At 39.8% G+C, this 24,089-nt stretch overlaps 1 protein-coding gene across 5 annotated transcripts in view; it reads right to left on the reverse strand.

Moving 5' to 3' along the window:
• LOC126237028 (nuclear pore complex protein Nup93-like) overlaps window positions 1–24,089 on the reverse strand; it is a 227,053-nt gene that overhangs the window by 169,075 nt on the left and 33,889 nt on the right. For all 5 annotated transcript variants that reach the window (XM_049946779.1, XM_049946778.1, XM_049946777.1 and 2 more), the window contains 2 exons: window positions 17,902–18,072; window positions 17,681–17,820 (listed from right to left, as the gene is read on the reverse strand). In XM_049946779.1, the coding sequence (XP_049802736.1) occupies window positions 17,681–17,820; window positions 17,902–18,072 (311 nt within the window). The remainder of the gene's footprint in view (window positions 1–17,680; window positions 17,821–17,901; window positions 18,073–24,089) is intronic.

The following is a 24,089-nucleotide window of genomic DNA, read 5'->3' on the forward strand; positions in this document are numbered from 1 at the left end:
CACCATCTTTGTTTACAAAATATGATAGTTTACATGTAATGTATTATGGGAGAGAAAGAAGCCTATGATCACTGGAGACAGTACCACAGTTTACCAGAAAGTCATAATACAACACAGTCATACTAACATGTGTAAATCCACTTGATGGAGGTTTAAACCTTCAGAATGTGTTGTGGAAATAAATAAACAGTGACTGGTAAAAGCAAACTTCTTGTTTCATTCAGTCCACTTCCTTTGCAAAATCCTTTTACTACGCGGATACAACTTCCTTAATGTTATCACTGCAACAGAAACTCTTACCCTTCAAATGTTGGAACAGCACCATGTAAGGAACTTGTCTCAGCTACTCCTGTCTTATGCCCTGCTGGGTCATCTATGGCCAAGAATGAGTCTATCACTCTGATCCAACACTCCTGTCAACCCCTCATAGTTCCCCAACCATGCCGTGCTGACTTACTCTGCCTTCCACATCCCCAAAATCTTCCTCCACCCTCCATAAAAACCATGCTCCCGAACACCCATCCCATAAGGCTAGCGAGTTTTTCACTATGTCAAAGATTTTGCAAATAATACATTCCTTGTACACAGCACCAGAATCAGCTTGCTGGCAGTGTCTGTGAGTGGGGCAAAATTTCATATAGCAGCACTCTGCGAGTTTAGATCTCTTGTGTAAACAGAAACATCAGTACCTCAAGAGCTGCTCACTGTAACTCTCCGATGAGGAAAACTATACCGGCATTGTTAGGACAGCTGAAATTACTCAGTAAGTACATACTGCAGCCAGGATTTGTACCAAATCACAGTTTGTACGCTACCACACCTTGGTAACATATTTTACCACCCTCATACACACATAAAATGAAAGTGCTCACGAAAGTTCATATTTTTTGGGATAATTTGTGCCTTGGTATGTTTCCGAGAGAAGAAATCGTCCACTTGACCTCAAAAATGAACAGCACAAGCAGTTAGCCTATTTTGAAAGTTCTGGACTTAATGCAACACAGCAAAGAACTTATAAAAACATCACAGATGTATTATACAGAATTTTAAGTAAAAGAAGAAATTGTCACTGAGGAGACTTGAGCCTACAATAATACAAATGACAGAAGAGCACTTCATCTATGTGCAACATAGACACCATGACTACATGCTTGACAAATGTGTACTGGCATTGCCAGGACAGTGCACACTATTATTGTGATGGATAGGCATGGTGAAGTGAATGTCAGCGATGTGTTGGTAAATAAAGTGATAAAAAAACTGGCAGGAAGTGGACTAATAAAGAAGTTGTGCTTTTAATTAGTGTATATCAGGAAAGGCCAACATTATCGAATGTACAGTTACTGGATTACAGGTGACAAGATAAGAAGCAATGTTTTTAACACCTTCAGAGAAGAAATTCACTGGAAAATCCACAACATAACACTTTGGAGACTGGCCACTTAGAAGAATGTCAGATTTAGGAAACCTGCCATCTACGCCGTTATTTAAAGCACTACTGGCAAATATGTAATTGACGTGTCTTCAAGAGTAATACTGCTAAAAAAAGGAGCAAACTTCAAGATTTATTTTTCATTTTTACTTTAGTTCTTTGTTAGACTACAAATTTGAAAATAATGATGACAGAGTTTATGATTATTCTTCCAGAAAGAGTCCAAGGCAAGTTACTGAGCAATTTCTTCCTTTGAGCTCCCAAAATTTCTTGCTCACTCACCAAACGTGACACAACTGCAGCAGAATTACAGCTAACTGTGAAACCTAACGATTGCACACACGAAATTATTTCAATGTCATCATACTGGTTCAGACATTTGCAACAGCAGCTGTTACATTTGCTAATGTTTCTCAGCTTGGTTTCCAAAGTGTTAGGAAATCAGATAAGGAAAATTTACAACATACATTAAATAACATGGAGAAACATGTGTATTACAGCCTCGCCACCCATGGATGCTGTATCTGCAGTAGAAAGCATGAGTTGTCACAATATCTCTACACCCTTATCAGAACCTTTATTGACATACAATATCATATCCAGCTAATTTATAAACAGACACCAGTAAACCTGTTGACCAGCCACCGAAAAGAACTCCTCTGATAACCCAGCGTCATAATGCTCTTGAGAATCTCAACCAAATCCTTCACCAGTGCTTCGATTACCTCTCATCGTGCCCAGAGATGAGGGATATCCTATCTAAAACCCTACCCGAGTAGTATTCAGCTGCCCATTGAACCTACAGAATATCCTTGTCTATTCCTACTGCAATCCTGCTCCCAAACCTGCATCCCACGAGGTCTTCACTTATGGCCGACATAAGTGCATTATCTTCCCCATACACCCACCCACCCTCCTACCGCAGTCCAATAAAAGGCAGGGTCACATGTAAAAGCAGCTATGCTATATATCGGCTACAATGCAATTACACATAGTATCCTACATGGGCATGACAAGTAACCAACTGCCTATTCTCATAAACAGTCACTGCCAAACTGTGGCAAACAGGAAATGTGACCATCCGGTCACCAAACATGCCATGCACCACAACACAAATGACTTCAACAGCTGCTTCACTAAATGGGTCATTTGAATACTCCCTTCCAGCACAAGTTTCTCTTAACTACACAGGTGGGAATTGCCCCTACAGCATATCCTGTGCTCTCATAATCCTCCTGGCCTAAATGCCCACTAAGAAGTTCCCAACTGCCCTAACTTACCTTTTCTGTTCTCTCTTCTGTCCATAGCACTCCAACACCATCCAGATCACAGCCTTCTCCCCCACCTCTGTGCCTCCCCTCTTTTTCACCCATCTTTCTTTCTCCCTCTTCACTCTGACCTTCCTCTCCTCCGTCCCTCCCCTCTCCATCTCTACATCCCTCATTTGCTCTACTCTCTGATCCTATTATTTCTTTTTCTTTCGCTGTGCTGCCACTCAGTCATCTGTCAAAAGAATTGCCTCATCCTATCCCACTACCACCTACCCAACTCCTTCCCCATCTCCATATGCCCATGCAATTGCTCTCAATGAATGGTAATTAATAAACAGTCTCACCGCAACTGAGGGAGTGTGCACTTGGGTGACTGTCAAGTGTGTACTTTTACAAGAGAAAGAACTACAGCTCAAAAGCTAGTGTGAGTACTGTTTTCTGTTACATGTTTCAGTGTGATACCGATGAGTCTGTCATAGGTGGCTGCCTTCCCCTTATTTACAGTATTCGATGTCTAGTATTCTGATGCGAATGAGCAGGCAATGTAACATCCTATTTTTTAATTTTTTTTATAAAGAGTTTCTTGGAACAAAAACCTCGAGCCATCAGTCCTCTGACCGGTTTGATGCGGACTGTGACAAATTCCTCTCCTGTGCCAATTTCTTCATTTCAGAGGAGCATTTACAACCTACATCCACAACTACTTGCTGGATATATTCCAATCTCTGTCTTGCTCTACAGTTTTTATACTCTACAGCCCCCTCTAGTACCTTGGAAGTCATTCCCTGATGTCTTAACATATGTCCTATGGTGCTCTCCCTTCTCCTTGTCTGTGTTTTCCATGTATTCCTTTCCTTGCCAAGTCTGTGGAGAACCTTCTCATTCCTTACCTTATCAGTCCACCTAATTTTAAACATTCTTCTGTAGCACTACATCTAAAATGCTTCGATTTTCTTCTGTTCTGGTTTCCCCACAGTCTACATTTACTACCATAGAATGCTGTGCTCCAAACGTAAATTCTCAGAAATTTCTTCCTCAAATTAAAGCCTATGTTTAACACCAGTGCACTTCTCTTGGTCAGAATACCCTTTATGCCAGTGCTGGACTGCTTTTGATGTCCTCCATGCTCCATCCATTACATGTTATTTTGCTGCCTCAGTAGCAAAAATCCTTACTTCATCTACTTTGTGATCACCAATCCTGATGTTAATTTTGCCGCTGTTCTCATTGCTGCTATTTCTCATTACTTTAGTCTTTCTTCGATTTACTGTCAATCCATATACTGCACTCATTACACAGTTCCTTCCATTCAGAGATCCTATAATTCCTTCTGCATTTTCACTGAGGATAGCAATGTCATTAGGGAATCTTGTCATTGATATCCTTTCATCTTGCACTTTAATTCAACTCCTGAACCTTCATTTTATTTGTCATTGCTTCTTCAATGTACTGATTGAACAGTGGGAGCGAAAGACTGCATCCCTGGCTTACACCCTTTTTAATCTGAGAACTTTGGGCTTGGTCTTCCACTCCTATTGTTCCCTCTTGTCTCTTGTATATATTATAAACTACCTGCCTTTCCCTATAGCTTTTCCGTATTTTCCTCAGAATTTTCTACATCTTGCACCATTTGACATTGTTAAATGCTTTTTCCAGGTTGACAAATCCTACGAACGTGTCTTGATGTTTTCTTTAGTCTTGCTTCCATTATCAACAGCAATGTCAGTAGGGTCTCTCTTGTGCCTTTATAATTCCTAAAGCCAAACTGATCGTCATCCAACACATCCTCAGTTTTCTTTTCCAGTCTTCTGTATATTATTCTCACCAGTAAGTTGGATGCTTGAGCTGTTAAGCTGATGGTGCGATAATTCTCACACTTGTCACTTTTTGCAGTCTTTGGAATTGTATTGATGATGTTTTTCTTGATGTCAGATGTTGTATCGCCAGAATCATATTCTGCACACCAAGATGAATAGTCATTTTCTTACCACTTCCCTGCAATGAGTTTGGAAATTCTGATGGAATGTAATCTATCCCTTCTGCCTTATTCAACATCAAGTCTTCTAAAATTCTTTTAAACTCTGATTCCAATACTGGATGCCCGCTCTCTTCTATACTGACTCCTGTTTCTTCTTCTATCACATCGTCAGACAAGTCTCCTCCCTCATGAAACCTTCAATATACTCTTTCCACCTATCTGCTCTCTCCTTTGTATTTAACAATGGAATTCCCACTGTGCTCTTAATGTTACCATGGTTGCTTTTAATTTCACCAAAGACTGGAAGATTGTTTTTACTTTTCTGTATACTGAGTCAATCCTTCCAACTTTGATTTCTCCACATCTTTCATGTAGCCAATTCACCTTTGCTTCCCTGCATTTCCTATTTATTTCATTCCTAAGGGACTAGTACTCTGTATTCCTGAATTTCCCTATATATTTTTGTATTTCCTTCTTTCAGTGATCATCTGAAGTATTTCTTCTGCTACCCATGGCTTCTACGCAGTTACCTTCTTTGTACCTATGTTTTTCTTTCCAATTTCTGTGCCTGCTCTTTTTAGAGATCTCCATTCATCTTCAACTGGTCTACCTACTGAGCTATTCTTTATCACAGTACCTATTGCCTTTGAGAACTTCCAGCGTATCATTACTTAGTACTTCAGCACCACACTTCTTTGCATACTCATTCTTCCTGACTAGTCTCTTGAAACTTCAACCCACTCTTCGTCACTACTCATTGAGATCTGAGCCTATATCTGCTCCTGAATATGCCATACATCCAGTATGTGATTTTGAAATCTCTACCTGACAATGAAGTAATGTAACTGGAATCTTCCCATATCTGTTGGCCTTTTACAAGTATACCTTCTTCTCTTGTGATTCTCGAACAGAGTACTCGTTATTACTAACTGAATTTTATTGCAGAACTCAATTAGTCTTCTCCTCTCTCATTCTTAGCACAAAGTCCATATTGTTCCATAATCCTTTCTTCTACTCCTTCCCTTACAACCTAAACTGTTCACAGTAACGTACTCTCTGCCCTACCTTCTTATTCATAATAAATCCTACTCCCGTTATACCATTTTCTGCTGATGTTGATATTACTCAACACTCATCTGACCAAAAATCCTTGTCTTCTTCCCATTTCACTTCACTACATCTAAATTGAACCTTAACATTTTCATTTTCATATTTTCTAGCTTCTTGAGTGCATTCGAACTTCTAACATTCCACACTCTTTCGTTGGTTATTCATTCTTTTTTTTCCGTGGTCACCTCTTCCTTGCCAGTTCCTCCTGGAGAGCCAAATGCGTTACTATTCTGGAATCTTTTGCCAATGGAGAGATCATCAAGACACTTTTTCAATTGCAGGCCACATATCCTGTGGACATAATTTATGTGCTTCACAGCAGTGGTTTCATTTGCCTTCTGCATCCTCATAGTGTTGATCAATGCTGAATCTTCCACCTTTAGGGACAGTTTCCCACACCACATGCCTTGAACGTCTGCCCACTCCTCCGCCCTCTTTGACAAGGCCATTGGCACAATGAGGGTGACTTCTTATGCCGGAAGTCTTCGGCCGCCTTTACTGATGATCTTTATTCAAAAGTTAAGCAGTGGCAAGGTTTGAACCAAGGACCAAAGACACTACAACTAGAACATGGATACACAGTAATCAAAAATTCACACCAGAAGTAGTACAGATCAAAGTTTATTCTCACTACAGTAAATATTGTTTATGGTAATGATGAATGTGTAATACATGCACTGTTAAGGGGCAGTGATATCTGGTGGGAAAAGCAGTACACGCCAGCCACAAAATAGTGAAGCTTGACCGGAGTATTTACATACAGTAGAGCCCTGGTACTTCGAGCTAATTGGGGCTGAGGCTACCTCGTATTACAAAAAACTTGGATAATACAGAAATATCACTACATCAATGGGTAAAACATGAAGAAATGTTTAACGGGCACACTAATGATTAAAAATACATAAAAAACAATATAGTAACGCACTCATTTCCAAGTTGCAAAAATATAAGGTATGTTTTAAAGATATTGTCCATAGTCCTTCATTTCAAAATAGAATCTCATTTTTTAGCAGCAATGTCTCGCCACCTTCTAAGACGCATGGTATCAGTTGGAGTAGCTTCTGCCTGCTGCTCAATATGATACAGTGCCACATCTACTCCTGTCACACTCTTGATGTGAGTGATCACCGACACAATTTCCCCAGGAAATTCCTCATTGTCACTGTCTTCAGCAGGTTCATTAACCATTTCAACAATTGTAAGATTGGCCACTTCAAACTGTTCATCCATTCTGAAACATCACTTGCATTCGCATTTTCACATCCAGCAAGCTTTTTCATCAGTTCTGCCAAGGGTAGGTCATCTTTGTCTGTACTGTAGGTATCCATTGCTTTCCAGTGAAATCTGGTTAGACGACTTTTTCAGTGTCTCCGCATTTATTTCAGATCATTAATTGGCTATCTGTAAACTACGCCTTTAATCGTATGCTTTTTAAGAAATTCTTTGATGGTTCCTTCACCTTCTGTTGTTTGTAGACGAGTCTGAAGCAAACGGCAATAACAACTTTTTTTTTTCAAGCACTGTAAAATGCCTTAGTCCATACGCCGTATCAACCCGTCATGTTAATGGGTAAGAACAAGGCGTGAATACTGTCACATTGTAATCCTTCTTCAGCAGGGTGTGAACCAGTGTTGTCAAGCTTCAAGATTGCTTTGGAAGGCGAGCACTTTTTCTTTAGCTATCTTTTGGTCTCAGGAACAAAATCTTCAGAAAACTACTTCCTGAAAATATTTTTGTCCATCCAAGCAGATTTTTGATGGACCAGTGCAGAAGCAGTGATATTTTTTAAAGCTCTATGGTTCGCAGACTTCTCTATTACCAGCAGCTTCTGTTTATGGTCTCCACTTGCATTCGATGCAGCAAGAACTGTTAACCTCTCTTTACGTTGTTTATAGCCCACAGCAGTCTGTTCTTTTGAGGCTAGAGTTTTAGATGGAAGCACTTTATAATTTAGCTCTCTTTCATCACAGTTTTACAACTGATTAGAAGTAATATTTTCTTGTTGCATAATTTTTCTTAATTTCTCACAAAATTGTGTAACAGTTTGAGAATCTGCAGAAGTTTTCCACCACAAGTTTCAAGATTCTTTACACTGTATTGCTTCCTCCACTTATTCAATCATCTTGAATTTGCAGTAAAATCACCCTCACCTTCCTTTAACTCATTTCTAAAAAATACAGATTTTTCTTGCAGATTAGTTGCTGAAATTGGATTTTCTTTAAAAAAAAAAAAAAAAAAAAAAAAAAAAAAAAAAAAAAAAAGCTTCACTTGTTTTTTCCTTCTGATTTCTTCACTGACTTCCATTCAAATGACAAAAGAGAATGCTTGTTTGATGAAAACTTCTCAATTTTGTCTCTGTTTCTATGCTAATCTTCAACTGTCACTTCACTGACTCCTTGCTCAGCAGCAAGCTTTTTTAATTTTTCTCCTTTGTCTAGTCTTTTCAAAGCCTTCAGTTTCATATTCAAAAGCACAAATTTTCTCTTACTCCTCCCACGGATTGTAATGTACGAATTAAAACATTAAGAAACACACAGTTACATATGTACAGTACATTGTATATACATACAACACTTTAAAATTAAGAAGTCAGAGGCAGGCTCACTACAGTACAGATGTTACTACACAACCAATTACAGTACATACAACAAAGGTCAGCCAATGTTGTAAAATGTGTTCTACATTGTTAGTTAGGCATACTGTATTTTAATGTCCACTATTGCTGAGTAGGCACAACACCAGGGGCAACAATAAGGATGGTACGCACTGCACAACTGATTGTCAGGTGGTCCCAATTAGTGAAGGGTGGACACAGAAAGAATAAGCACATTCCTCAGAACCTAATGATAGCTGTCCATCTACAACAGAAATGCATTAACAGTCTGAGGCCACGGTTATTTCTGTGCATTATGAATGAAAACCCTAAGTGGGACAGTTTTACCCGTATTGTACATGAAAAATTAAAAGAAAGTTCAAAATGTAACACATGAAAGTGCATAAAACATACATGCAGACAACATATGAAAATGTATTTTAATCTAGTTTCGTGTGAAATTTTAATTTTCTTAAGACCAGCTCAAATTACACGGAACCTCAAAATACTGGGTCTCTACTATAAACCATAAAGTAACTTGGCCACAATTGGCACATAATTCAGTTGACATAATAATGAAATGAACTTCTGTAAGGAGCTCTAGTCATTTAATTTTGTGTAATTAAAAGAGATGCCTGTTGTTTGCTGTCTACAGAAGTAGTGTATTCAGTGAACAGTCACACATTCATTTTGTGATAATATGGCAAACTACAATGCCTTGTCTACCCGAAGTTTGAGTGTGTAGCATCTCAGCTTTTTAATTTGTGTACTGTATTTCTGAGATGAGATTAGAGAAGAAATATCACCCCTGAAGTGGAAAATGAAAATTATCTTTGGTAGGGGAAAATTTGTATATAGGGTGTTGTGAAAAGTGAAAGTAAAAGTAAAAGACAGTGAACCGCAACTGTGCATCTGTCAGCTACATTATTTACAGTAGTCAGTGACCAAATTGCAAAACCCATTTTTCAGCCAGTGTAGCAATGCAATGCGTCAACTCTGAGGACAACAAACGAATAGTTAAACAAAGCAGGTATAGCCGCTGCAGCAGAGATCAGACATAAAGGATGTTAGGAGCCAACATGGAGCTGACTGCAATTCAGACCATCATCTAGTGAGAATATAGGCAAAGGATCTCACTATTGAGTACACAAAAAGGCCACAAACAGAAGAGTTTTGACATTAAGAAAGTAGTCAGAAGAAATATGGGAACCATATCAGAGGAAAATAGAAGAGGGGATTAAGAATGATACCAACACACCAACTGAACATTTAGATATAATGTGGAAACAACGTAAGACTGCAATCCTCGAGGCAGTTGGGGAGGTTTTGGGAAGTTCAAAGGAAGGCAGACTGGTTTGATGAAGAATGTATGAGAAGAATTGAGGAGTGTAACACAGCATGAATAAAATTATTTGAGAGAAGAACTAGATCAAATCTGAATGAATATAATGAGAAGCGCCGTGTAGCTAAGAGGGTTTGCAGAAAGAAGAAAAGAGCACTAGAAAAGAGAAGAGAAGCAAGTACGTGAAATGTACCAAACGATTAAAGAAGGAAACGCTGGGTTTCAAGCCAGAACAAATATATTTAGAAATAAAGAAGGGCAGCTGAGAGGCTAGAGTAATAAAGTATTTGACAGATGGGCAGAATACTTCCAAGAGTTACTGAATCCACAAAAAGAAGGATTAGAATAAGGAGGACTGGTGGAAATAAATTATTTTTTATGGACCAGAGGTCTTAACACCAGAAACCACAGAGGAGAAAGTGGTACAAGCCATTAAGACCTTAAAAAATAATAGGGCAACTGGAGATGATCAGATGCAGGCAGAATTTCTCAAGTATGGTTGGAAGCAATACATACAGTAATACTGAACAACTGGCAGGAGGAGAGCATGCCAATGGAGTGGAAAATGGCTATTATGTGCCCAATACATAAAAAGGAGCTAAATTAAACAGCCAGAATTACAAAGGAATATCCTTGCTAAATACTACATACAAAGCGTTCTCCAAGATCCTATCTAGGAGGCTTACTCCCTATGTGGAAGAGAGAAGTGGAGACTATCAGAGTGACTTTAGAAGAAATAGGTCAATAACTGAACAAATATTCACATTACGCATACTACTTGAAAAATGTTATGAACATCAAATAAACATACACCAGCTTTATATCGATTTTAAACAAGTCTATGATAGCATCTCAAGAGTGGCATTAAGGAATGTGATGGAAGAGGCTGGAATAGTGGCACTGTGGAATGTGATGGAAGAGGCTGGTATACCTAACAATCTCGTTAAACTTACTACAATGACTCTCAGTGAAACCAGCTGTAAAGTAAAAATTCAGGGCGAAATCTCCAGAGAAGTGGAAGTGAAGAAGGGACTGAGACAGGGTGACAATATCTCTTCACTGCTATTCAACCTCTGCCTAGAAAAAGTCGCAAGTCAGATAGAGATAAATAGAGGAGGAACCAGTTTTAATCATTTACTGCAATACCTAGCCTATGCAGATGATGTGGCATTACTCGCACGAAACACTGCTGTGCTGGCTGATGCCTATCAACAACTGGAGAGAGGTGCAGGGGACCTGGCCTGGTAGTCAATGTCGAAAAGATCAAATATATGGCAAAGACCAACCAGCAAAACCTACCAAATCTCAGGATAGTCGACAAGGAGTATGAAAGGGTGAGAGATTTCAGATACCTTAGATAGACTATCGCAGAGACAAACGACATCAGCAGCGAGGTAAAAGCTAGAATAGCAGCAGGCAACAGATGATACTTTGCCACACTACCCATGCTTAGGAGCTCACGAAAATCCAAAATCCTCAGTTACAAAACAATTACAAGACCAGTTGTTGCGTATGGTGCAGAGACATGGACCATGACTGTGAATGAGGAAAGGATCCTTAGTATTTGGGAGAGAAAGGTTCTGCAGAAAATATATGGCCCAATATACGATAAAGAAGGTTGGCACATACGTATAAATGCAGATTCAGAACAACTTTTTGAAGAGCCTGACATTGTCACTATCATTAAAATAAGAAGACTGCGATGGGTAAGACATGTTGTCAGAATTGAGAAAGATAGAACATGTAAGAAGATTTTTGATGGCAAGGCTGGAGGCAGACAACGGAAGGGATGTCCCAGAAAGAGATGGGTGGATGGAATCGAAGAAGACATGGAAAAGCTGGGTGTCAGATGATGGAGATGGCAAGCCATGGACCGGTTTGAATGGCAGGATATTGTGATGCAGACCAAGGCCCTTCAAGGGCTGTAGAGCTGAGTAGGAGTAGGAGTAGGAGTAGGAGTAGGAGTAGGAGTAGGAGTAGAAGTAGTAGTAGTAGTAGTAGTATTAGTATTAGGTAAAACTGCTTTCTTTCATTTGTGTAATTCTCATTATGTTCAACACAGAAGTGAAGGGAAAAAATGTGGTGTAATACTTTCTGGGAACCCTTGTATCTAGCAATCTTTAATAATAATAATAACAATAATAATAATAATAATAATAATAATAATAACAACCAGCATCTAGATCCCAGGATTTGTTTCTGTCATTTATCAATGAAATATTTAAAATGATGATGATATCTAGTTTTTGTCTAAGTCACTAACCAAACACATCCACAAAGCTTAATCATGATGACCTGCTGAGTTAATGTTGCAAACGAAAAATGAAATTGAAAAGAGGGAACAAAACATGGGAGAAAGGTCACTTAGATCCTGGGTTGTGGGAGACCCACCCATTGTGAGGATGGGGAAAGAGAGAGCTGAAGGAAAAGACAGCAAGAGAAAGAGTAGTAAAGATGACGCAAGGGGACAGAGTGAGAAATTATGATAGATTAAATAGGAAGATAAATGACATCAGTTAGGAAATGAAGTTAATCTACCAACCACCAACAGTACCTATATTTCAATAGTCACCATCCCTTCCACACTAAAAAATCCATCCCATACAGCCTGGGCACCTGGGGACAGCATGTCTGCGGCAACAAGAACTCCCTTGCCTAGTATGCTGAATGGTCTTCACAGACAGGCACTACCTCCCAGACCTTGTTTGCAAACAGATTTCCCATGCCATATCTGTACACATCCCCAATCCTCCCACCAGCCTGAAAAACCAGCTATAAAAGAGCAGCCCCTTTGTCACTGACTATCATTCCTATTCCAGTCCTGCCACAAGCTTATCTTACCCCCTCATAGGCTGGGCCACCTGTGCAAGTAGCTACGTCATATACTAGCTCTGCAGTGATCATTGCACAGCTTTTTCTACAGGTATGACTACCAACCAGCTGCCCACCAGGGTGATCAGCCACTACCAAACTTTGGTCAAAAGCAAAGTGGACCACCCTGCAGCACAACATGCGGCTGAACATTACATGCTTAATTTCACTGGCTGCTTCACAACTTGGGTCATCTGGATCCTCGCCTTCACCACCAGCTTTCCTGAACTGCACAAATGGGTATTATCATTACAACATATCCTCTGTTCTCAAAATTATCCCAGCCCCAACCTACGATAACCTGCTGTTTCCACACAGTCTGTATCCATTACACTGCAGTGAACATGTATTATCCAAGTCTACATATTTGATGTGACAATTTGCTGAAGCCCTTAACTGCCAATGTATCATTTACTGACATTTAATTGGAACACATTGTACAATCTACAATGCACCATTTACCATGAAATGGCATACTTCCACAATGCACACGTTATAATACAAGAACAATCAAATACAGAAATTCTTTAATCACGAATATGACATTTCCCATCACTTTATTACAACAAATCATACCATAAAAAACAAGTTTACGACAGATCCTCGATGTGACATGTGCCTTGATACATGGTTTATTCATAACATGAGTAAATGTTAAAATACTAACCCTCAATTTAGTTCGGACTAGAAACATAACTTTATCTGTTGTACTCTTGAACACACTACCTACTAGTAACAAGTAGTTATATGCATATTTCTGGCCAATGCTTTATGTTATACCAACTGTTTCGACTTATTGTATTTACATCCTCTTCTTTGAATTTAAGCTAATGTATAACATGCAACACGACGAAAACGTTGTTGTGGGTTAACACTTTCTTCTGTAGTCCCTTTGAAATTTGATATGTCTGAACTGTCTTTCACACTTTGGAATACTGGAATGTGAAATTCCACACTGTGGCATCACAAAGCTCCACGTCCATGTATAGTTTCATGTCCCTTGTGAGGATGGCTTTACAACTGGCACATCCATGCATCTCATAAGAAGACTGGCATAGGACATGGCATCTTTGTTCTCATGACCACCCCCTCATTTGTTTGTAGGTCTGGCACTCAAAGGTGGTGCAGATAAAGGTAAGGATGACACTGAATAGTGAAGTTTTTGGGAGACTTTGATGCAAGCATGAGGAGTAGCCAAATGTATGTGGGAGGATTTCCAGGTGGAAGAAGGCATAAGAAGGGTTTTGAAACAATCCAGGAAGTCGTAGGTGTCTAATGTATAATGGGAGGTTCCACACAATGGGTTCAAAGTACTGGTCCGTTAATGAGATGCACTTAAGTGGTGCTTTTAAATCTCTTCTGATGGAATGCTGGGATGGTTGTTTTTGTCAATTTTGGGAAGTGGACAGAAGGCAGGGGTGCACGGGTAAGGAGGGACTGGATTTCTACAGAGGCAGTTCTGATATCTTGTGTGGGGATCAAGATTTTTAGGATTTCCTGTGGCTCAGTCTTACTGGAAAGCAATAGGAGCATTAAGAACAATTTTTCTTTCTTTCGAGATGTCTGAAAATTTATGAAGATCCACTGACATACTCCTCAAACTTAACCTCTATTCAAAACCCTCCCTCCATGCATTTTTCCCTGAGGGTGGGATTTATTTGTTTACTCATTCACTTGTTTTGAACCTGCCCGTATGGTTTAGTGTGTCAGCACACTGCTCCAGGGATTCAGAGAGGGATGCCAAACCCAGATCGAATCTGTCTGGAGGATTATCAACAAGGAACAATGTGCTGGAAAGCCTGGATGTGGATTTTAGGTGGTTTACCACATCTGACTCTGCCAGTACCCTTGCCCAGCTCATCTAGTTACTCCCAAATACTTACAGGGAGAAGTCCTAGGAGCAGCACCTATTTTTGAAACCATCGATACGTTCGTGTAGGTTATAGGGTCCCAGGTATCACACCCTAGGATCATACATCAAAGTGGGTGCTAGTTTACGAATAATCAACGAAGAAGGGTTTTGTATGATGCTCTAGAAGCTTAAATGCAATAGTGTCACGCAGAGCAATGGTGTAGAGTAATGGTTAAGGTACATTCCTGACATGCAGAAGGTTGTGGGTTTAACCTCATCAGGTATTTATTGAAATGAATTATTTTTTTTTTTTCAGCTAAATGGTTTCATGTAATTTTTTTTATTTATACTGTTTTGTTGCGTCGTTTTCATCATCATCATCATCATCATCATCATCATCATCATCATCATCATCATCATCATACTGACTTCTTTATCTGCTCTCATTTTATTTTCTTCCTGTCGATCTCTTTTCCTGTGGAACCTTTATCCATGTGATTTTTAATAATTTTCATTTACCGATCATAATATTTGAAAGTTTGAAAATGTCAATCTATTGGTATAAATAAATAATGTTTTTATAATGGCTGTGCAATGGTGTCAAGGATTTATTTTTCATAACAACATGTCCTTTTTCCTAGTTTGTAATCATCATACAAATATTTTAAACAAATTCTTGCTGCACTACAGATAAAAAAAGCAAAGAGGTGATTCAAGCTAATAAAATGAAAACCAAGCAAAATGAGAAATAGAAATAATGAATGCAATAACATGGACAAAAATATAAAATGGAAGAAATTAAATGGAAGTTAACACATGACAATAAATAAATTTATATGGACAAATATTCCAAAAGGAAAAAAGAATGACAGGAAGAAAAAATTAAGGGGAAATAAAAATGCCAACACAATGAGGAAAATTATGTGAAAAAGAATAGAGTAAAGCAAATTACATCTAAACTAATTAACCAAATAAAAATTAGTAAGAAACATGAAATCACTGGTTTCCACTGTAAGGCTTATTTTTTAAAAGTCACTACTAGTTTCACACTAACAAATGCCCATCATTTTACACCGTGCTCTGCGCTCACTTGTGGCAGTCATCTCCACTCAAGCCATTCTCGTGGCGTGCGGGGTCACAGCACAAGAATAATTCCACCTGATAATGGGCATTTGTTAACCTGAAACTGGTGATGACTTAACAAATAAAAGCCTTACAAATGAAGTAATTTTCATGTAGGTTTCAACATTCGGTTACGGGTGTTCCCCCAACAGGGTTGTTTGTAAAAAATTTTACTCATTTCAACAACAATTTAAAAAAAAAAAATTCAAGCACCCACTGAGATTCAAACCCACAGCCTTCTGGATGTCGGGAATGTGTCACAACCACTACGCTACAACATTGCTCGGTATAACACTATTATACACTCCTGGAAATTGAAATAAGAACACCGTGAATTCATTGTCCCAGGAAGGGGAAACTTTATTGACACATTCCTGGGGTCAGATACATCACATGATCACACTGACAGAACCACAGGCACATAGACACAGGCAACAGAGCATGCACAATGTCGGCACTAGTACAGTGTATATCCACCTTTCGCAGCAATGCAGGCTGCTATTCTCCCATGGAGACGATCGTAGAGATGCTGGATGTAGTCCTGTGGAGCGGCTTGCCATGCCATTTCCACCTGGCGCCTCAGTTGGACCAGCGTTCGTGCTGGACGTGCAGACCGAGTGAGACGACGCTTCAGCCAGTCCCAAACATGCTCAATGGGGGACAGATCCGGAGATCTTGCTGGCCAGGGTAGTTGACTTACATCTTCTAGAGCATGTTGGGTGGCACGGGATACATGCGGACGTGCATTGTCCTGTTGGAACAGCAAGTTCCCTTGCCGGTCTAGGAATGGTAGAACGATGGGTTCGATGACGGTTTGGATGTACCGTGCACTATTCAGTGTCCCCTCGACGATCACCAGTGGTGTACGGCCAGTGTAGGAGATCGCTCCCCACACCATGATGCCGGGTGTTGGCCCTGTGTGCCTCGGTCGTATGCAGTCCTGATTGTGGCGCTCACCTGCACGGCGCCAAACACGCATACGACCATCATTGGCACCAAGGCAGAAGCGACTCTCATCGCTGAAGACGACACGTCTCCATTCGTCCCTCCATTCACGCATGTCGCGACACCACTGGAGGCGGGCTGCACGATGTTGGGGCGTGAGCGGAAGACGGCCTAACGGTGTGCGGGACCGTAGCCCAGCTTCATGGAGACGGTTGCGAATGGTCCTCGCCGATACCCCAGGAGCAACAGTGTCCCCAATTTGCTGGGAAGTGGCGGTGCGGTCCCCTACGGCACTGCGTAGGATCCTACGGTCTTGGCGTGCATCCGTGCGTCGCTGCGGTCCGGTCCCAGGTCGACGGGCACGTGCACCTTCCGCCGACCACTGGCGACAACATCGATGTACTGTGGAGACCTCACGCCCCACGTGTTGAGCAATTCGGCGGTACGTCCACCCGGCCTCCCGCATGCCCACTATACGCCCTCGCTCAAAGTCCGTCAACTGCACATACGGTTCACGTCCACGCTGTCGCGGCATGCTACCAGTGTTAAAGACTGCGATGGAACTCCGTATGCCACGGCAAACTGGCTGACACTGACGGCGGCGGTGCACAAATGCTGCGCAGCTAGCGCCATTCGACGGCCAACACCGCGGTTCCTGGTGTGTCCGCTGTGCCGTGCGTGTGATCATTGCTTGTACAGCCCTCTCGCAGTGTCCGGAGCAAGTATGGTGGGTCTGACACACCGGTGTCAATGTGTTCTTTTTTCCATTTCCAGGAGTGTATTTAAGTGTCTTGAGCTACACATGAAATAATTCTTTTTCATCAATTACTCGAAAACAAGGTCTCACTTTGATGAATGGCTCTACAGTGAGGTACCTGTGATCTAGCCTACACAGAAGGATCATATCTTTGCTAAGATTACCATCTCACCTCAAAACAAATAATGAGAAAATTCATAGTGCCTGACACAATGTGTGGGATTGAAAAAGTTACTAAAACTACTTTAAAAATACTTCGACTTGGATTACCATTACTTGGAAAGTAAATAACAGCTGTACCACACTTTTGGTGTGCAATTTTAAACATCTTGTTTTTAGTTTACTAATTACTCAGATTCAGAGTGATTTTGTAAAATTTTCTTGTAATTAACATTACTTTGTCTTACCTTTCTTCTAGGTGCCTCTTGGCTTGAGTGATAAGGGTCTGCTGGAATGTTGCACTTGATCGCGAATGCAGAGGCCCATCTGTCACTTGTGGTATAATGTGAGTCATGTGGTTCACCATTTCCCAAATTTCTTTTGCAGTCTGTAAGAATGAAACCTCTGAATAGCTAACATTTTCACAGCCTTTTTAAAAAAATTTAACAGAAGAAAGAATAAGCCACACCTTATCTGACTGAATTTCAGGCATCTCCAAGAACCTTGACAGCAATGGCAGTTGCACCACATCTTGTACCACATTCTTGTTATACTCTGAGACCACTTTTGCATAAGCCATTTCCAGATGATCCAATAAACTTTTCGAGCCCGTAAGTAATGACTCATTTACATCCGACATCTGAAACAGTTTGTCATCAAGAAAGTATTTATAAAGGTAACACAGAAGGTAGTAAAAAGAATGAGTAATCTGTACTAAAGGACCACATTTAATCACAACGGATGCAGCAATAAGCCATAATAAGATTAAATCAAACAATAGAAAATCTAGGATGGAATAATGACAACATTATGAAAAGTACAAATAGTTACTCACCATACAGTGGAGATGTTGAGTTGCACACAGGCACAACAAAACGACAGCTAAACAAGTGAGCTTTCAGCCAAGAGTCATTCTCCTCAAGTAAACAACAACAAACAAGCACACGCCCACGCCCATGCGCACGCACATTCACACAAATGAGCTGAGCTTGCATGAAAGTGTGTGTGTGTTTGCTTTAGAAGCGTTTTAGGCCAAAAGGTCAATTGTTTAGCAGGCTTTTTGTTGTGGCTGTCTACACTTCAACATCTCCACTATATGGATTAGCAGTCTAGCCTTTTCATAATCTTATCACAGTAAGGTTACTTTTATAATATCTACATGACACAACACAGTTCAACCAACTGTTTTACAATGAGTGAAAACTAGCATATCAAAAGGACACCTCTAGACAGGTGATTCATAAAAGTGTTGTAGTACCTCCTCAACAGTGTTATGCGGAATGCAGAAGATAATTTACATAACAAAATATGATAAAAAAGTTTCCACACTGGAATAGGAGCAGGGAATGTGGAGCAAGACAACAGGCACTGGCGTGACGAAGGTCGGGTCGTTTATGTGATTGGTCACAAAATACACTCGTGTTAAACTTAAGGATGAAAGTAACTTTGGCACTAAGTGTCACTGTGAAGAAACACAGCTCAATGAAACTTGGCTCTTACATAGCCAGCACTGCTGGAATATAGTACAGAAGGTAACTTAAAGGAATATGCAATGAGACAAACAGAAATGACACTTTTATTCAAAGACAATAATTACACTGAAATCTTCACAATTTATGACAGTCCCCTGGACATTACCAACAACGAGATATGGTTCTTAATAGGGTATGTGACTGCCATGTATGGAAATGCATGCTCTGCATTGGGCTCACATGCTTACCTTGAGGTTGGTAAGGCCTTTTGGTAGGGTATTTCATTTCTCCAACAGCACGGTTGACAAATGCTGCATGATCACTGGTGCATGTCAATGTGCTGCTATAAGTCTCCCCAATGCATCTCATAGTGCTAGATGGGATTTACGTTGGGGAAACAGGAGGCCAGTTCATTCATCAAATATTCTCTCTTTCCAAGAGCTACTCCACCTGCACTAATCAATGCAGTTGCACACTGCCACCCATAAAAAATAATGCAGGGTCAAATGCATCCCAGAAAAGACACACAGGGGGAAGGAGTACAGTGTCACAGTACAATTGACTGGTGAGTGTAACGTATTCTAAGATTTGCGATGGTGGCAAAAAGCATAGGGACTGGAATAATGACAAGTGGAATTGCAAGCTTTTCTCAGATGATAACAGTTTCAATCTGAGCAGAGATTCAGGACGTGCCATCATACAGTAACTGGTGGGAATATGTATGGCCCAGGAAGATTGTCGGACACGATCATTTTGGTGGTCCAAGCGCTATGGTATGCGAAGGCATAATACCGCATGGGTGTACTGATCTCTAAATCTTTATACACATTACACTCACATGTCAGTATTATTGCGAGACTGTACTCCTCCCCCATGTGCATCTTTTACGGGCACAATCGGCCCTGACTTCATTTTATGGATGACAATGCATGACTGCATTGAGGATCTCACCAGAATGCCCACTGGCTTCCCCACTGCATTCCCCCCAGTGAAAATACTTCGAACAAGTCTCACACCGCAATCCACTACTCACGAACCTACGGCAAAACCCACACTTCTCACTCATGGTAAAATTTTACAGTTATTGAAACAAGAAAACTACTTTATCTAAGTTCCGCTACTACAATAATAAGATGTTAAAAAACTGACTACAATAATCACAAACTTGCTCTACAAGGGAAGTAACTACTATTATTGACAGTATTAATCAACAACAAATGAGAATATAACAAAGACTAACACAGAAAGAAAATCAAACGTCTAATGACACAGTAATGAAAGTGAAAGCAGTTCCCAAAAATTTCTTCTGCAATTATTTCACCAGAAAACACCAAGAACACCGGTTGAAGACTACTAAAGTTCCTAAATAAACCACTATACACAAAAAATTAATTAGTACTTAGCTTTCGATGCACTGCTACAGCTGCAAACGCAGTCACTCGCTTATGATGTCACACCTGCACCTCAACAGGTATGGAAAGGGGAGGTTGGCAAAGCTTATATGTGACAGCATAGGTGGGGGTGGTGGGATCACTCATGGGAAAATTCCTGTAGTAGTGGGTGTTAGAGCTGTACCTTTTTTAGATTGAAGTCAGCTGATAGGTATTCCTGCTTAAGGGAAGTCACTCTAAAAAAGAAACCACTTTCAACAAAGCTTAGGTATCTGATTAATGAGGGAATTAGTATATTTCATCAAAATATACAAGGCATTAGAGATCAAGTTAGAGAACTGCTTATAGATGTTGACTCTGAAATTATTGGTATATCTGAATACTTCTTAAATAAGGAGATAATTCAGAGGCTTCCTTTACCAGGATACAGGTTGGCTGGCAGCTTTTCTAGGAGCTCTTTGCAGTGTGGGGGAGTAGCCATGTATGTGAAAAACGGTATCCCATTTGAGTCAATTTATGTTTCAAAGTACTGCACTAAAAAGGTGTTTGAATGTTGTGCAGGTGTGGTTAAATTTAATGGAGCTAAACTTCTAACTGTTGTTATTTATAGATCCCCAGACTCCGATTTCACAACATTTTTGCTAAAGCTAGAGGAGGTTCTTGGTTCACTTTATAGGAAATACAAAAAGTAAGTTATATGTGGTGACTTCAATATTAATTGTATAAGTGATTGTGCAAGGAAAAGGATGCTGGTAGACCTCCTTAATTCATATAATCTTATGCAAACCGTATTCTTTCCAACAAGAGTGCAAGGGAACAGTAGAACAACCATAGACAACATTTTTGTTCATTCCTCATTACTAGAAGGGCATTCTGCTAGCAAAAAGGTGAATGGTCTTTCAGATCATGATGCACAAATTTTAAGTCTAAAAGATTTTTGTGCTGCAACACATGTTAAATATAGTTACCAACTTTTTAGGAAAGCTGATCCAGTTGCTGTAGAGACCTTTGTAAACCTTATCAAGGAGCAAGAGTGCAAGATGTTTATAGTGCTGATACAGTAGACAATAAATATAATGCTTTCCTCAAGACTTTTTTCGTGCTCTTTGAAAGTTGCTTTCCGTTAGAACGTTCGAAACAGGGTACTAGCACAAACAGGCAGCCTGGGTGGCTGACTGGAGGGATAAGAATATCCTGTAGAACAAAGTGGCAATTATATCAAAACGTTAGAAACAGTCAAAATCTAAATGCAGCAGCCCATTACAAACGGTATTGTAAGGTGCTTAAAAAAGTTATTAGGAAGGCAAAAAGTATGTGGTATGCAGATAGAATAGCTAAGTCTCAGGATAAAATTAAAACCATATGGTCAGTCGTAAAGGAAGTGGCTGGTCTGCAGAGACAGGTTGAGGATATAGAATCAGTGCGTAGTGGGAATGTCCGTGTTACTGATAAGTCGCATATATGTACAGTATTTAGTAATTACTTTCTGAATATAGCAGGTGAACTAAATAGAAACCTAGCCCAACAGGGAATCATATAGCACTCATAGAAAAAAGTGTTCCGAGACTGTTACCTGAAATGCTCCTCCATGATACTGACAAGAGGGAGATTGAGTTAATAATTAAATCACTAAAGACCAAGAACTCTCATGGATATGACGGGATATCTAGCAGAATACTGAAGTATTGTTCTATGTATGTTAGTCCAGTACTTAGCCATATCTGTAACTTTTCCTTTAGGAGTGGTCGGTTTCCTGACCGATTAAAGTACTCGGTAGTGAAGCCACTTTATAAAAAGGGAGACAGGGATAATGTTGACAATTATAGACCTATTTCTATGCCATTGATGTTTGCTTAAGTTATCGATGGGTTGTATATAAAAGGTTACTGGAGCATTTAAATTCACAGAATTTGCTGTCAAATCTACAGTTTGGTTTTAGAAATGGTTTAACAACTGAAAATGCTGTATTCTCTTTTCCCTGTGAGGTTTTGGACAGATTAAATAAAAGGTTACGAATGCTAAGTGTTTTCTTTGATTTAACGAAGGCTTTTCACTGTGTTGACCACATAATATTACTGCAGAAGTTGGACCATTATGGAGTAAGGGGAGTAGCTTACAATTGGTTCGCCTCTTACTTTAAGAACAGAAAGCAGAAGGTAATTCTCCGCAATATTGGGAGGGGTAGTGATGTTCAGTCCCAATGGGGCACTGTTAAGTGGGGCGTTCCCCAAGGGTCGGTGCTGGGGCCACTGCTGTTTCTTATTTATATAAATGATATGCCTTCTAGTATTACAGGTGACTCAAAAATATTTCTGTTTGCTGATGAAACCAGCTTGGTAGTGAAGGATCTTGTGTGTAGTATTGAAACATTATCAAATAATGTAATTCATGAAATAAGTTCATGGCTTGTGGATAATAATTTGATGCTAAATCACAGTAAGACTCAGTTTTTACAGTTTCTAACTCACAATTCAACAAGAACTGATATTTTGATCAGACAGAATGGGCATATTATAAGCGAGACTGAACAGGAAGTTCCTAGGCGTTCGGATAGATAGTAAGCTGTTGTGGAAAGCCCATGTTCAGGATCTTGTTCAGAAACTAAATGCTGCTTTATTTACCATTAGAACAGTATCTGAAATAAGTGACAGTTCAACACGAAAAGTAGTATACTTCGCATATTTTCATACGCTTATGTCATATGGTATTATTTTTTGGGGCAATTCTTCTGATTCAAAAAGGGTATTTTTGGCTCAAAAACGGGCTGTTTGAGCTATATGTGGTGTAAGTTCGAGAACATCTTGTCGACCCCTATTCAATAGCCTGGGAATTCTGACATTGCCCTCACAGTATGTATTTTCTTTAATGTCGTTTGTTGTTAGCAATATTAGCTTATTCCCAAGAGTGAGCAGCTTTCACTCAGTTAATACTAGGCAGAAATCAAATCTGCATGTGGAATGCACTTCCCTGACTCTTGTGCAGAAAGGAGTGCAGTATTCTGCTGCATCCATTTTCCAATAAGCTACCACAAGAACTCAAAAATCTTAGCAGTAGCCCAAACACTTAAGTCTAAACTGAAGAGTTTCCTCATGGCTCACTCCTTCTATTCTGTCAAGGAGCTCCTGGAAGAGCTGAAAAATTAAGCAAATTCCAGTGTTACATTGTTGATTTTCTTTATTTAAACTTACAAATTGTCACCTGAATATGTTTCTTATATTTCATTTTATCTGTTTCTACTATCGTGTTATAATTTCATGTATTGACTCGTTCCATGGCCATGGAGACTTCTCCTTAATTTGGTAACACAGAACAATAAATAAATAAATAAAAATAAATAAACAGGCCAGGTGGAACAAGTGGATATTTGTCCAATGGACTGGCCTGCCTGTTCCCCAACTTAAATGTCATTTAGCAAATGTGGGATGCATTGAGGAAACGTACTGCAGCATGTCCATCAACTGTCAACTGTGCTACTGGAGGAATGAAACTACCTACCACAAGACCTCCTCACCAACCTTGTGGCCAGCATGGGAGCACATTGCAGAGCATGTATTTCCATCTTTGAATATCACATATCCTTTTAATAATAATAATAATAATAATATTACCCGAAAGTTCCTAAATGCAATATAACATGTACCGTACAGCAAAAAGGAAGTGACACTTGATAAAGGTCCGCGTCACTCCATTCTTAACCAGACTTCTAAAAAGTCTGAGAAAGTAAAGAAATAATAATAATAATAATAATAATAATGTTTATTTGTCCAAGTTAACTTTACAGTCTTTGACATTGT

The sequence above is a fragment of the Schistocerca nitens genome, chromosome 2, assembly GCF_023898315.1.
Source record: "Schistocerca nitens isolate TAMUIC-IGC-003100 chromosome 2, iqSchNite1.1, whole genome shotgun sequence".
In the NCBI taxonomy this organism is placed as follows: Eukaryota; Metazoa; Arthropoda; class Insecta; order Orthoptera; family Acrididae; genus Schistocerca; species Schistocerca nitens.